General features: G+C 41.4%; 1 protein-coding gene across 12 annotated transcripts in view; it reads left to right on the top strand.

Annotated features, from left to right (window-relative positions):
• The window catches only part of septin9b (septin 9b), a 72,412-nt gene that overhangs the window by 49,261 nt on the left and 6,558 nt on the right, over positions 1-16,593 (top strand). For 7 of the 12 annotated variants that reach the window (XM_061771604.1, XM_061771603.1, XM_061771606.1 and 4 more), the window contains 4 exons: positions 9,401-9,592; positions 13,095-13,223; positions 13,464-13,545; positions 14,298-14,435. In XM_061771604.1, coding sequence (XP_061627588.1) covers positions 9,401-9,592; positions 13,095-13,223; positions 13,464-13,545; positions 14,298-14,435 — 541 coding nt within the window. Of the gene's footprint in view, positions 1-4,295; positions 4,430-8,082; positions 8,108-9,003; positions 9,178-9,400; positions 9,593-10,673; positions 10,822-13,094; positions 13,224-13,463; positions 13,546-14,297; positions 14,436-16,593 lie in introns of those variants that run through there. The other 5 variants (XM_061771612.1, XM_061771607.1, XM_061771611.1 and 2 more) reach the window with 5 other exon arrangements.

Genomic DNA, 16,593 nt, shown 5'->3' with positions numbered 1-16,593 from the left:
GAGCTATGCTGATTTTTCATGTGATTGTCATACATGAGTGGTTTCAAGTCTAGATTTTTTTGCACCTTTGGATGCATATTTTTGGGGGAAAAATCGCATTGACTTGAGGTTCTACTGTAAATTTCTCGCAGTATTGAAAAATGTTGCTTCCAGATGCTGCAAAATGACAATTTATTGCACATGCAAGTTATGTTGAATTAACATCCGTTTGGAAGCTTGGTCGTGCATAGGTTCCATTATGATGAACAACCTCCTCCTCCAAGCCTTGGCAGCCTCTTTCCTACTTTATACGTGGTGTTTGTATGATTTACTTTGCACTCTAGCTGCATTAAATCTGAGCTATTTGTCGTTTAATAGTTCCACTTCTGGCTGTATCCTTGGACTTCCCTCGCCATGTGTCTCACATATGAACAGTTGTTGTCAGAAAGCCTGAAATCACAGCACCACTCAGACCTCCCTACGATGTTGGCCTTTGCTTTGTCATTCTCTCAGGGGCTATTTACACAGATAAAAAACACAATGTTTAGGGCGTGTTTGTCGATCAATGGTGTTTTGAAGGAAAGCAAACAATTGAGTGGTTCTCAAATGCTGGATTTACACGGCATGGCTATTTATTTATTGAATTTTTTTGTAGGTACGAATGTACAAACACAAACGTCAGTTTTTGTGTAAACTTCAGTATGTGCATCCAAATGTCCATTACTTCGATGTTATTGTGGTGTTTTTTTCCCCCCTATCTCATCATCCTCCATTCTGCATGGACTCCTCTATCGACAGCTGAACTATTGCAGGACAGGTCATTATCCGTGTTGCCTCAGTGAGGAAAGTACGATTTCACCAGCCAGTCACGCCATCTGCTTTGCTCCACTTTACCCCTCAGAGGTGAAAACTCTGTGGGCCAACGTGGTGCTGAAAGATGAAAAGGGCCAAGAGCATTCTTCGGAGCTTCTCTGAAGCGCCCATGTCTGTCTGTTTGCAGCAGCTGTGGCTGTCATCGACAGGCCCCCTTCTTAGCCTTTACCCCCATCACGTGGTGTCTAGAAACGCGTCAGGATTTTTAATCAGCATGTTCTTTGGATTTTATTGGGTTTGACCAGTGGCGGTAATAATTGGTATGTGTGAAGTGTACGATCGCACAGGGCAGCATGGCAGCATCGGTGTGTACCTCGCTTTTACTCCACTAGAATCAGTCAGTAATGTCACAGGATGCAGAGAAACATAGCACTCCTTTAAAAAAGTTTTTACAAGACATTCAGTTCCAGGCGAGCCAATTACTCTCAGATTTAAAAGTAATGCCCTCGAAATTATGCTTGGCCCAAAACCTTTCGGTCCCTTCCTGCAAGAAGTGACTCTGACTGGAAAACGTGAAGCTATTTGGATGGTTCACAACCGCCTCTGCGTCAGCAGTTATTACACTGCTTTTTCCAAAACAAGACATTTTGTTTTGTGAAATACTTTCATCATTCTTTGGCCAAGGTAACGGAAGCATCAATTATTCAAAGTCTTGAGCTGCCTTTCTGTGAAAAATACGCACAGTAATGCTGTAATGGCCATCTGACAAAAGGTCTGCTGTCTTCAGACCGCAAATAACAATCAGCGTTTTCCATGAAAATGCAACAAAGGTCATAGAAAAATGGGCATTTCATCTGCTTGCGCACCTTCATTTTTTACTTGCAATTTAAAAAAAATGCTTTCCTGACAACGCTGAGGAAAATACACCATAAAGGTTTAGAGAGTACTTAATTGTGCATATTTAAATACTAATTAACGCTCATATGCAAATACACGCGCTGTGTCCGAAATCATACACTCACTCACGACTCACTATTCCCCAAGTAGGGTTGCAGTATATAGTGCACTATATAGTGAGCTCATTCATAACAGCTTTCTGACACTACACGGCATTGCAGCGCATTATTAAAACGAGAGCATTTTGTAAACAAAAAAAGTTACTTACAATTATAGGAAAAATTCTCCCCCACCGTCCCACCAACATCTTCTCTGAAGATGCAATGCATTATGGTATATGACGACACTGTGAGTGGCCATTGGTGGGTCACTACTTTTTGCTTTGTGGGAAATTTGGAGTGCACTATACAGCGCGCTGATTTTGATCCCAAAGCAATTGGATGCTACTACAAAATGCCGTAACCACGAGTGCACTATATAATGGTTAGTGAGTGATTTCGGACACAGCCATGATCTCACCAGAATTCAGCAGGAAGAAAGTAGTCTAAGTGTACCCTTTTTAAAAAAAAAAAAATATTAGTAGTATTAATTTTATTAACATTTGAATATGAAATGCATATACTATAATTGTGTATTTATTCATATTTATATGATAAGTCAATGTTACATGAGATTGATGCTTTATTGCAAGTATCATCAGTATAGTTGACATTTAATTTTCTATGCATTATCTATAGTTTGTATAACGTAAACGTATAATGATAAACAGAGTTATATTTATATATTCATATTCTATTTAAATATTGAATATTATAATCGTTATTTTTATAGTATTCTCTATCTATCTATCTATCTATCTATATGTACACACACACACACACACACACACAGTATCATATTTATTATTTGCAGCGTTGGATTAATTTTTACGATTTTATAATTTTTGAAAAATTAAACAAGTTATGTTCTTCGGACAACTTTCGAACAACTTAAGCATGATTGCAAAGTCAAGTCTTGACGCGCAAAAAATGTTGCGCTTATAATTTATTCCTTCTTTATTTTGAATACATCCATCCTCTTTCTCAACAGGCAGTAAGTGGAATGATCCTCCCTTCTTTTTATAGTTCTACCAGTGGGCCAATATTGTAAAAGAAAGAGTTGGGGGAGGGGGGATACTGTATGTGAGGGCAGACCAAGATAAACAGTACATGTACACCTACAGGAAAGGAGGAAATTCAGTCAAGGTGAACCAGGGCAAAAATCCAGGGGTTTCCTCTCATGAGAGCCATGCTTTTTTTTTTCTTTTTCTAAATAGCAGACGCTTATAAGTGCATACAGTGTTTAAGGACTGTCAGTAACCATTTGAGTGGAAGCGCAGATAAGCCTAACCTGCCTGGAGAAGCTGAAAAGGGAAAAAGGATGGGTATTAAGAGAAATCTCATTTGAGCAAGAAACTTGTGCAACCGTCTCCGACCAAAAAAAAAAAAAAAAACTCCCTCATTTGTCATGTAACCATTTAAATGCGGTCAAACATTCAGCGTCCCTCCATCAGGGGATTCATTTGGAACAGGGGAATAAAAGTTATTTATGCAATCTTATGTCATTGCAGTCACATTGTACCACACCGCAACAAGCATCCATCGTAGTGACAGAGCTGTTTAAACCATTGACCGTCATCGCAATCGGCTTTATTCACTATGTGGCTAATACGTGTTTGGACTATAGACATACAAGCACAGAACAGCACCAACTAGAATCGTACTTATTGCAGACCTCCAAAACAGTTTATGTTCCATTGATATGATTCCATTGTGAATCGAGCAGCAAATAAAGTTCCTCTGAAATGGGTTGTAACTACCTCATTTGCTTCTGAGCCCATTTGCAGTCTTTTAAGAAAAACACAAAAAACAATCTCTCAGGCCATATATTTGAGCACGAACGGTGCAGCAACACATTTAGACATGTAATATAACAGTACTCAGTCATTTATTCTTTATCCTCTGCAAGGAGCTGAGACGAGCTGATGTCTGTCTAATTCTGTCATGTAATACATATTTTTCATTTATTTAGAAAATAATGGCTGAATTAATGCCCCCCCAAAATATTACAACGGTCTTGATAATGTTCTGTAAATGCTCAATGGACCGAATGAAAGTACGACACGGGCTGTACGTGGCCCACGGGCCATTCATTGCCTACTGCTTTAATTGATGTGCCTCAAGCGGCAAAATAACTTGGAGGCCAACTTGATTTGACTGCGTATTGCTCCTATTTAGGCTATTTCGGTACCTTATTGCATCTTTTGTAATAAAAGGGCAGAAAAGACATTTTGCTCACTCATACAAATCCTCCCACCCTAATGTTTTAATGTTCAGTACCAGTCGTCGACCGCAATACCACACACACAAGCAGTTGCATCATTAGGGTTCATGACGTGTTGTATATTCCATGAGTCATTTTTTCTATTTTTCTCTGCTGCTGCTTTTCCTCCCTGAAGGCTTTTTCTAATGCGTGGGACAAAGATAAGCAGAATAATATACTATGTGCATTCATTTTCTGATAGAAGATGACCCAGTATGGACGTTGGTGTCTGCCAAAACCTGACCCAAGTTTCATTTCATTGAGAGAGTGGAATCGTCTTTGATGGGATCTGTCCACTCGTGCACAAATTAAAGCCTGAACTCATCTCCAGCCATCCAACAGAGCTCTAGCCTCAGCTAATCCTCTTTCAAGTCACAAGGTGAAGACAGAAATCATCTGATATGATGTTTTTATTGGAAGGAGACTGTCATAGTCTGAACATCTGCTTTCAATTCACACTGTTTTCATTAAGGGAGTTAAATGAATAACGTTGTCAGTGGGTCAAATATTTGAATGTATTTTATTGTGAGGGGTCAGGTGTTGATGATACAGTGGACCGGAAAGGAAGTGGTGGAAATAAGAGTCATCTGTGCCGGAGTCAAACTGCTTCCATCATAAAGAAGTTGACCTCTGTAGAATAAAACTTAAAAACGCTGGCGGTTTGAAACATGCACAGGCAAAGATTGCGTGTTTCTGGGAGATGAATCTCTTCGCATAAACACCAAAAACAGCTGACTTTGCTGTGTATAAAGGAGATATAAAAAGTCTACACACCCCTGTTCAAATGCCATGTTTTTGATCTGAAAAAACAAATGAGATCAAGATAAATCTCTGCAAAACCTTGTCCAGCAGATAATGTGGTGTGCACACCCTCTGATAACTGGGAAGTCACAATGCTCAGAATTAGCTTACACCATTCAAACTCCCACCATGTAAAGTGCCTCTGACTAAAATGAATTTCAGAGGTTTTCCTGAATTATTTTTCTTTCTAGCAGCAGCCTAAATGGTTTTGTGTTAACACTGACTGCTATTTCGAACAAGTCAAATCAGATTTTTCAAGTTGTTATTCAAATTTTGAAGTTCCATTATTTGTAGGTACAGCGTAGTCTCTCAAGTGGTTTTACTCCATGAAGTGGTATAGCTGTGTGTTTTAATCTTGTGTTGAGATTTGCACGTCACGCAGTAGTGGTAAAATGAGTCACGCTTTACGTCTCTGCTCATTTGTCGCGCAATTACTCATCCGGAAAGGCTGCCCGTGTGGCAAAGGTCATTAACGCCGCTGTCTTTGTGGCGCATTAGAACGCTCTAATTAAGATGTGACTCATGAGACGCCCCTGCAGCCTTGACACTTAATGAAATACATAATCATATGTTAGGCAGTGGAGGGATGGTGCTTATGGCCAGCTCATCGTAGCCCACTCCAAGATGAAAATAGCCTTAACAAAAGAATTAAAATAAAACAGGTCGTGCTTGGTTTCTCTGCACACGTTGTTGTTGTTTATGTACTTGTCCTGGCCAGAGTGTTGCTGGAGTCTTAGAAGCACAAATCTATGACTGCAGATGGCCACAGTGTCCAGGAGGCTGCTCGGCGGCAGACCTGAAACATGTCAGTAGAGCTCATTTGCGGCTTCTCGCCAACTAACGACACTGGGATCGACCAGTCTAGTGAAGGGGTCAGAGAAACGATTCTGTTGGATAGGCCGTCACGTCCACTGAAGATAAATGATAAATGATATATCTCATCCTGTTCCATCTGACCGTCTACGTTCCCCAGCGAGAGGTTCCTTGAGGATAGCGACGTGGCTCGAAATCAGCTCCGGGCCACCGTCAGGCACTATTCAGAGGATTCATGTTACAGCGGGGATTAATCTGAAATCCCTACTGTCAGGATTGCCTTTTGCTTATGACTTCAATGTCCTCCATGAACTGTTCCATTTAAAGATATTTACCAGCACGAGCGAGTTGAAGCACGGTAAAAATAGTTTCTTTACATAATGATCTTTTGGAGTATGAAATGGGGAAATGCCTCTTAAAGCCAACGTTGTGAAAAATGACAGCATTATTGTTTGGGTCTAAATGCTGAAATTGGTACGTACGCTGTTAGTGCTTTTCTAGCCAAGTTGCCATTTACTCCACTGCTTATGTACCTGATGCAGCTCCATCACTTACATCTCTTAAATACATGAAGACAAACAACATTAAAAATACAGTTTGGGATAAGACTTGGTAGGACACGCACTTCTTGTAAATGCTTATATTGTTTCTTTACAAACTATTGGCTTGGCATGTGTATTGCGGTGTTTTCAGTTGTTTTTTGCAAATCTAGGTTGTGAAATTTTTCACACCTAGATCTTATTATTAAGTTCTAAACAACAAGGAAATAATCAAGGCTGCACCTATCGAATTATATCATTAGAATCAATTAATTATATATACTATTTATTTTTCATTATTAAACAACAATACCCATCCAAAATATGTATGTGAGGCGCAGGTATTATTTTTGTCCATTTGGGGTCACCATTCCCATATTCTACAGTGTAGTATTTGTGACTTTGAATGTGTGTGTGTGTGGCTGGCCTGGCCTGTGAGTGACGTGTGTGTGTGTGCTGATATGATACGCTAGTTAGTTCTAGTGCTTAGTTAATATGACACATTGCACCGCATCTTCTTTTTAAGTCCTTCTTTTACCACTTTTTCATAGTGGCTCGCCATCATTGTACCAACTAATTTCTACACAGAGTGGTGCGTGGGTCTGCAGTAAAATTTGCAGATTTTTGCGTCGCCTTTTGTAATCAAATTATTGGAGTTATTCTGTTAATCGTTTCACCCTAAGTTTTATTGTTGTGAACCTTTATTATTGTATATCATGTCAGGTTTTAAATATTTTATCCTTCTAAAACAAGCACAAAGTGAAGTTAACCACTAAAGAACTAGAATAAAGTTAAAACTAGTACTCACCCTTTGAAGACGCACCAAACGGAAAGGGGGGTATCGGTGGAATAAATAAAGTTTTGTCATATCTGATGACCCGCATGGCTCATATTTTACCACATTAAATTCCATTCCTGGCTCCATGGTTATATTGTCAAACGTTTCCTCTTGGCCATCACGTTTGTTGTATTGGATCGCATTCGATTATACATTGGGTTGCGGCTTATCTCTGTTTACTGGGATTTGGCCAAAGCACAGTGAGAACATTCATGCGGTCAAATCAAGTGGGAGTTGCGAGCTGAAAAGCGTTGGAAGATGCCACAGAGGGTGCAAGTAGGTGTGGTGCACCCTCGTGTACGCTCTGAAACTACAGCTCTTTTGTCTTTTACTGGCGGATAAGCGAAGGTGGATTGAGCGGAGGGAACTTGAGAACAGCCTTGTGCTGTCAAAGCCTGCACACAGGGGTGCAGCAAGACATTTTTGGGCCTCAATGAAAACACGATTTGATACTTTACTGTAATGTTCCTTTGAGGCCTCTATAGGGCCCCTCAAATCTTTTAGAATATTACTTTCTGTCAGTAACTAACAATATTGCAAATCTGTGCTGTTGCCACGTCTGTCATATATGATGGACTTTATTTGGTACACCTGCACAATCTAATGAAATTCAAGAGCTGTGTCAAAAATCCTGCATTACAAGGATAATAATTTTGATTGAAACTGTCAGACTTATTGATTTAACAATAAGTTTTATTATTGTGGTTGTAGTTTGCAGTCGTGCAGAACTGCACCGCATCATAATGGCAGCTGTTTCCAATAAAGCTGCTTGGCAAGCCTGCTTATTTCCATTTCAAATGATGCCCCATTTGTAAGAAGCGTGCATTTGTGGGATGGTCGCCCATGTAAAACGTTCCAATGTTTGCCGGCCAATTCCAAATGGCTTATTCTGCTGTTGTTTTTGACTCTTGTGTGATGTGCTTTGCTGGAGTGGATGATTGAAGGCTTGTAAACAACAGTAACTTTCAACGTTTTAACAGGCGCACGAAACTTCCTGTTTTTGCCGTTGGCTTAATAGGACTCTCGGATGGTGGTATCGAGGGGCTTTTTGCGGAGATGGCAAAAGGTAATCAGACTCGGTACTTTAAAAGTGAAAGATGCAGGTTGTCAAAATGCTTGCAAGATTTGAATGTAGCCTCATTTCAGCCCCCCATCTCACTCAACGAAAACAGAAAAAAGAGCAACTCGTCGCGATCCTCTGGCTGCCTCAGTAGCGAGACTTGCATACTGCTCTCACTGAGAGAGAAAAAAAAAAACAATTCTGCTTACATATGGCATGTTGTTGGATGAGAGCTAGCTACCATCGGCTAAACTTTTATGCTATCAAAACAATGTGTTGCCACTGCTTTACAAATGTCGTTCACCACGCAGCAAAAATGCATTAAAAAAAATATCCTATTAGTGGTTTTTTTTCAGATTCGGTGGAGAATTTTCAACACGAGAAGCGGGTGATTTTTAGGCATTTGCCATAAATCGTTCTTGGCGCCGATAACATTGAAGAATTATCTTGCAATGGATGAGGAATATCTTACTTGGGTACAATAACACATTATTTGTACTTCCCATCATCTTGTGTTTGTAATACTGTACTGTATTACTGTTTGTGTACTGTGATAGCGTCAATCAAATCTGAGCATTATTAGCTTTATAAAGGCAAAAATGTCATACAGCCTGGCTTCATTAAGATTATGCGGGTGCATATAATATTATGGCTTCTCCAATTAAAAGGATTTGACTTACGGCTCTGGTGGTTTTGTGAGATTCATTTGAATTTAGAAACGCACCGCATACAAACTGTGTGTTGTGCCCATTCGACTTCAGGTATACCATGCAAATGTGCAAGTCTGCAGTTTGCACTGGGAGACGACTGCGGCGTTTTGTGCCATCGCGCAGGAAGTGTTGGCTCCTCCCACAGAGACAAGCGTGTGGTACATACCAGCGCAGTTGGCCCAGTTGTGAATCTTTCTCTTTGCTTGTTGCAACAGTGCCTGGGCCCATGCCGTATGCTGCGTTTTTATTTCGTTTTTTTTCTGTCTTGCTACAGCTCCTCCTCAGTAGAGAGGTGAGGCGGGATTTGTAGTTGGTAGCGTCCGCCTGTTGAGCCTTCATAAATCTTCAATGACGCGCACCTGTAAGGTAGAGGTAACTCAAAAATGTTAGGTGTAATGTCTGCTTGGTTTATTCTCATCTGCTGATGTATTATTTTAGGTACAATTGAGTAAAAGTAAAGCAGACGGGAGTGTTTCAAGGGAATAAAACTGAATTGAATTGCTTGTAGTGAGATATGTAAATGCGAGACAACCATCTCTGGTGTGAAAGTCTGTTACTCATCGAGTCACTCTCTCCATACTTGCTTCAGGGTCAGAAGTCAGTCTGAGCCACGGCAACATGTCCGACTACACCAAGCCACACCACCCCAACCCGCCGCACGGCAAAGGGGACAAGGCCCAGCACGGCGGCGACTTCAGCTATGTCGGCATTGACGCCATCTTGGAGCAGATGAGGAGGAAGGCCATGAAGCAAGGCTTTGAGCTCAACATCATGGTTGTGGGTGAGTCTCACCTCTGTGGCTGTAAAGCAAACACTCATTTTAGCCTTGAGCAGTTCGCACATCCACCTCACAGTTCTAAGGTGAGGGGTTCAAATCCGGTCTCCGGCCTGCCTGAGTGGAGTTTTCGTGGTCTCCTGGCACTTGCGCGGGTTCCAGCCAGTACTCTGGCTTCCTCCCACATTCCCAAAACATGCTTCTTAGATCAATTGAAGACTCTAAATTATCCTGACGTATGAATGTGAGTTGGCTGGTGACCTCTTGCCCTGCGTCAGTTAGAATAGGATAACAAACTCCAGGACGGCTGGAGTCGAGATTCGAACCCCGAACTTCAGAACTGGAGACAGACAAGATTTGTTTGACTGTGCCATATTTCTTCCAGAAAGTTCTTTAAAAATTTTCAGACTTTTGGAGCATTTGAGTTTGGAGGTTGCACTGTTTTATTTTTGTTGTGACTCGATGAAGGCATGATTGCACATTCTATACATCTGAGAAACACGAAAAAAAAATAGCCAGCATTCCTTCCGTTATTACAGGTTGAAAAAGGCTGATAAATGAACTGTTTATTTTTTTACCGGTGGCTTAACTGTTCCCATTGTTGCCGTGTTCCCTTGCATTTGCATGCATTCGTGCCAATGTCAGATCAGGAAGTACGGTGGTGACGGCGGTTCAGTAAAAACTGAAGTGTAAAGTCACGCTTGCTTTCAGTGCACCACTCGTCTGGGTCAACATTTTATGCATTAACAGCCTCTGACCATAACTCATCGAGTTCACCGGCCTCGTTTCTCGGTCATGCTTTTGTTGGCAGGGGCATATATATTTATCGTAAAAATAATTCAAGACGACTTTAACTGCTCACCAGACTCCACAGAGCACACGTAGCCGATGCAAAAGCCACACTTCCTTACTCTCAAATAAATAGCTTACCTTTCTTTCAGACCGTCCTGTCCTTTTTTTTTTTTTTTTTTTGGGTCATTCTTTGAAACAGCCGCACATGTTTCCAATATAACCCAAAGCTGTAATTTTTTCATGTGTTTACAACAGTTATTGACTCAGCACTCAATTCAATAAAGACAATCACATGGTAACCATTATGAATATTTTTGGGGTTTGGCTGCCACATTCCAAAATATGGAACAAAGCAGTTCTTTTTATGGATGAACTTCAGGGTGGAATTACTAACACGAAGTGCTCAACTCTGCACGGAACCAGCAGTGTGGACATAAATATAAGTAAGTGGTTAATTTGTCATGTTAAGAAATATACCTTTTAATTAAGGGCAGGATGCGTCGGCTTTCGTCTCCTCGCTCGCTCGTCCGCGTTTTTGGCGTGGAGCCCGAAGAAGTGGGGCCGTGCATGCAATTACGCTTAATTTCCATTTGAAAACATCTCTCAGGAAAAACAAACAAGCACAGCGACTCAGCGAATGATGTTGACGTTTGGTTTGTGTGACGATCATGTCACAAGTATGAGGGGCTGTTAGGGACTTGATTCAGGATTTCAAACAAATAAATTAATAAGTGCGAGAGGACATGTGAAGTGAAGAGACTCTCATTCAAAGCTGTAGGATTCCAGCATCTCCCAATACTTCCGATGGCAGAGATGCGCAAGCGAGTGGAATTGTTGTTGAGTCTGTTGATGTTAGTCGCAATTTTTATTACATAGTGAAAACGCACGTAGCAGCTAGCTGTCTAGGCTGAGCGTTTCTACTTCTTTTTACAATGATACCACAATTAACAATGCTAAAGGAGCCATGTTATGCAATTGTTTTCTTCCTCACCCGACCATTACACCCTCATCATTAAGCGTGTGTTTGTGAGCGTTTTATTGTTTTAATGTTTAATTAGCAGTGGCTAACTTATTTTTACACCTGTGCGACAGCTCAAAATGTTACACTACAGCACATTATTCCTATTGACATTATTTCGTATGGGAATAATTAGTTCCAAGTCTGGATAAATCCCTCTGTTGACCATGAGAACACATTCCTTTTGACAATCATCGTTCCATTGTGAATTTAAGCGCATGTAGGAGCATCAATTTTACACGGAGGCGCGGTGTCACGCTTATAGTAGAAAATCACGCATGGAGACAATGGAAAGTCATATTTCACTTGATTTTAATTCGGTATGCCTGCTACGCATGACAGCTCTGATTTCAAGGCCTATAAGGTTTTAGCATGTACAAAAGCACGAGGTAACGCATCTGCATTCCTGCTGCGTGACAGCTGGATCTATTCATTGATTTATTTTACATATCGAAAGTACAGTCGACGTCAGCTGTATGAGATGCAATGTATGACTCAGAACGCCGGATGTCCCGAATGTGATGCATTTTAATCATTGACGCGGGCCAACTCACAGATTTGAGGCCGACATGTATCAGCTTGCTTTATCACCCTGAGAGCAAATGAACCGCTTGCGTAGATGATCAATCACTGTGTTGAAAATATGCTGTATGAAAATATCAATTGAAGTCCTCCTTAAAATGATTTTTGAGTAGGAGTTAACTAGTCTATTGCAGTGTTTTGCTGTAGACGCTGTGAGTTTTGGTGCTGTATATTCTTTGTTATTCATAACACTACACAAAGAGTGCTTGATTGATATCCGCACCGCCGTGCAAGATTATATTATCCGTGCCACACCAGCTGACCTTGTAAATCACCGCAGTGGAGTGCATGAAACATGGACGAATATGGTTGATTGATTAAAAAGTCTGTGTGTTTTTAACAAACTACATGTGTCCTCTTGACCTCCATAGGTCCTTACGACTCTCATGCTCCATTAAGTTGTGCGCGCTTGAGTGATATTTTTCTTTAGGTCTGCCCGTTTGGAGAGAAGCAACTTGTGTATTAAGGATCCTTGGGAAGAGCCTTACATTTGATTGACCAATATTAAGGCATTAATTTTCTTTTAAAAATGACCGTTTGTAGGTCTTTAAAATGGCGTGTACAATTACAAAGAAAGCATTTCATTATTTCCTATCTCTACTACGGTCAACTTTATTTCACGAGCACTTTAAAAAAAAAAAAAAAAAAAAAAAATCCGGCAGCTGTAACAAAGCGCTGTACATAATAAAGATTGAACATAAAATAATCATTGTAATAACAAAATAATGACATTATCCTTCTTTAAAAGCAACATCCTGCAGCACGTCCTCTGTTTCCCAGACTAATCTGTCACCGTCCATATGTTAGCCGCCTGCTTTTCCACCAGTGGCCTGTTGGTAGTTTGAAGGTTGAATGTAAGGAGTAAGGACAAAGTATATTTCCTAAAATAGATTAAATAAATGCCACAAGCTGCAATCACTGTAAAATGCTTCATACTTCTAAAAATAGATTCACATGACATATTCAAATATTGCTCACTGTATTCAACTACAAAATGTCACTTTTTTAAAATGGTCTTTAAACAAAGTCTTAAATATGGCTTCCTTCAACCCGCAGATGCCCTTTTCTAACATTTATTATTATTATTTTGTGTGTGTGTGTGTTTACGGTGGACAGGGCAAAGCGGCTTGGGCAAGTCCACTCTGATGAACACGCTGTTCAAATCGAAGGTGAGCCGCAAGTCGGTCGAGCCCAACGCGGAGGACAGGATCCCAAAGACTGTGGAGATCAAGTCCATCAGTCACGGTAGGACATCGCTCTCATCTTGCAGCAATTCCCATGCATCAATCCATCCAACCCCCCCCCCCCCCCCAGAGCGCTTTTCCCGTTCAGGGTCACGGGCGGGGCTGGAACCTAACCCCAGCTGACGTCCAGCGAGAGGCAGGGTATACCCTGAAATGATCGGCAGTCAATATCATGGCACATGTAGACTGACACACATTTCAAGCATTCAATGAACCTGCCGTGCATGTTTTCTCCATGCAGATATTGAGGAAAAAGGTGTGAGGATGAAGCTGACGGTCATCGACACGCCAGGCTTCGGGGATCAGATCAACAATGAGAACTGGTGAGGCCTCTGTCATTGCAAAATCACAATAATGTCTTCCATCTGTCATCAACTTCCGCACAACAAAGCTTGTGTGGAACTCATGTGCAACTCTGTACATATTGATCTTCTTCACAAACAATCTGAACAATTCGAGATAAATGAAGAGTAAAATGACAACGTCGTGTACTAATAACCAAATTGCATGAAACTTTAGGAAAGAGATTTGTCATAGGCCGTCGTGCGGGTCCAGGATTTCCCCCGCAATTTTATTCGTTGTTTTTATCTCTTCAGATATTCCACAAAGGAAGTCATCTTTTTATTCTATATTGTTTGTATTCACAAACTAATGCAAAACTAATTAATACTCAATCTCTTAGTATATTTCTTCAGGAGGTATTTATTTCCCCAGAGCTGTAGTGCAGAGGTCGCACAGCATTTGAGTCTATGACTAGGTTTACGTTGCTCCTGAAACTTGCCATCTTTTAGTCTTCACAAGTGCATCAATGTCAGGTGTCAAATCGTGAGCAGCAGCCAGTTTCAGAACGTCATTTAAGTGGTAAGTGGTCATCGACGTGGCCTTCAGTCAACAAACTTTGGTAACGGCAGTTACTTTTATTGGAAACAATGCTGTGACTGTATCGTCTCTTCCCACAGGCTGCTTCTGGCTCACGGGTTGTACGTTTGACACTCCTGCTATATTAGGGCTCCATTTTGACTGACGTTGACTAGTGTATTGAATTTTTTTTCTCCCCCTCCACGTTTTCCCTCAGCTGGCAGCCGATCATGAAGTTCATCAATAACCAGTACGAAGCCTACTTACAGGAAGAGATCAACATCGACAGGAAGAAGAGGATCCCAGACTCCAGGGTGCACTGCTGCATATACTTCATCCCGCCCACTGGCCACTGGTGAGCACACACGACGGCGTTTTGCGTTAGGCTAGCATGTTGCTAACTACACGCACACACTCCCGCCGCTCCTGCCAAAATGAAGCAGGCCTACTGGGGATTTTCCCAAATCCATCAGTTGTGCTGCAGCTGGCTCTCTTGTGACCACATGTGGAAGTCGTTACCTCCTCTGAGACACTCAAGTAGGACGTTGGAGAATCACATTTCAACAAAGTAACCAGACTCGCTGGGGCTCGCTCTTGGCTTTTGTAGCATTTTATAAGCTCGCTGTGTCACACTGACGGATTACTCCAACAGTTTTCCATTCTATGTATTGGCTCCAACCCGGGGTACACGAGGTGTACATTGGATTCATGAACGTCCATCCGTGCACACGATTAACGCCAAACTCAAATGAAATCATAAAAACAACTGATCTACAAATTGGCACCATTGGAGTTAACTGGATCTGAACTAGCATTCACTGTGTGATGATGTTCAAGTGACTTTTTTTGAAGAGGGATCATTAAATCAAAAAAGCTAGTAGTGGCTTCTGTGCTACACTTTCATGACATCTTCTTTTTTGAATGCATGATTCTTTTAAAGCCAGAGGTTTATAATTACTGCACAGTACACGACATGCCTATAAACCAATGATTTGGCACATATTTTACAATTGAAAAATCTCACAGCATACCAACAAACAAAAATTACATTAATTACCGTATGTACTTTTGGCCATCTAATAGAAGAGCATTTATTTGTTCTGTCTGTCACGATACCTCACCGGCATAAATAGATGAACAAAGATTTCTTGTAAAGAAATAAATGTTCGAGCAATTATGTAAAATGTTATCATTTCCCGTGGCACACTGGTTGAGAATCTCTGCTATAAACACACATCACATAGATACTGTGAGGACTAACGTCATCTTGCGACCTCGTAGTGATTTCTTCATTCACGGCTGGCATTTTTCCGACGTCCAGCTTTGTCCAAAAACGTTCCCCTTGAGAGGAGCCAGTGTGTGTTTGACAGCCTCCCGCTTCGTGTTTTCATGTCGCCTCAGCTGTTGTTTCTGGAATGTGCGAATGTGCGCACACTGTAACTATGCTACGTGGATGCCTCGGATTTGCAACACGAGGCACACAAGCGGCCGCCAAACCGCTTTACTGTTCGTATTGTTTGCTTACAAGCATCTGTCAGGCAGCCATGTTGGCAGTCTGGCTGCCAATCAAAGTTGTAGGCGGGAAAACGCAGACGTTTTGGCAAGCGCCAAGCTGACATGGATTTAAATGTATGTTAAATAGACATATGAATCGTTGCTGCAGAATGAATGAAGCCTCATAATGTCCAATAGGGATGCGCGTAGCACATTCTCGTATTGATTGCCGCGTTCGACGATCAAGACGGCTCCCCAATGTTGTGTTGATCGTGCAGGAAAATGTGTTTGTGGAGCCAAGAAACCAAAAGCCCCGGACCGGCACTTCCGCAATTTTGAATTGCACTGTGTTTATCTGAAGGTTACTTCCATTTATCATCATGCTCTAATTTTACTTGCATGTCAGTGATGTCCTTTTATTTGGCTTTAGAGGTTTTGGATGGCTCAGCAGCGGTCACTGAAGCAGAGCCCGCTCGTGCAACAGCAACCATTACTGATAATAGCTAAGCCTCTGCTGCTTTATGATCCAGTACATAAAATATAGTGTTTTGCATTGTAGCTGATAAATTTTCCATTCACCATGTTCTTTTTTTTCTTTTACAACCACATAAATAGAAGAGTGATTCTGTATACAACAGATGGTGCACATCTGCTTGTGCACATGCATTGTCTTTACAACATAGGCAGGGATACGAGAAACATGAAATATACACGCATGCCTAGTCGGGCATACGTCACATCACATGCGTTTGAACGCACGACTTCCTGTTGTCACATTTGTGGCTCGTTTCCCGTTTTTCCTCCTGTCGTGCGCACGGCCGGCTCGTCCTCCCGTCCGAGTAACAAGTTGAAAACACAGTGTGTCGCAACATTGTCGCTAATTATTACTTTCTTGCAGCTAGTGTGAGCTTGTTGTCGGGAGGTGAAAGGTGCGAGCGCATGAAACATTACAAAAGTAGTACAATATGGGGCTCAATGAAAACTTTTGTGAGGGGTGTGGGGGTGGGGGGGGGGAGGCT

The sequence above is a fragment of the Phyllopteryx taeniolatus genome, chromosome 4 (assembly GCF_024500385.1).
Source record: "Phyllopteryx taeniolatus isolate TA_2022b chromosome 4, UOR_Ptae_1.2, whole genome shotgun sequence".
Taxonomy (NCBI): domain Eukaryota; kingdom Metazoa; phylum Chordata; class Actinopteri; order Syngnathiformes; family Syngnathidae; genus Phyllopteryx; species Phyllopteryx taeniolatus.
Note: the sequence above shows the minus strand (reverse complement) of the source record. Positions and strands in the feature narration are given on the sequence as shown.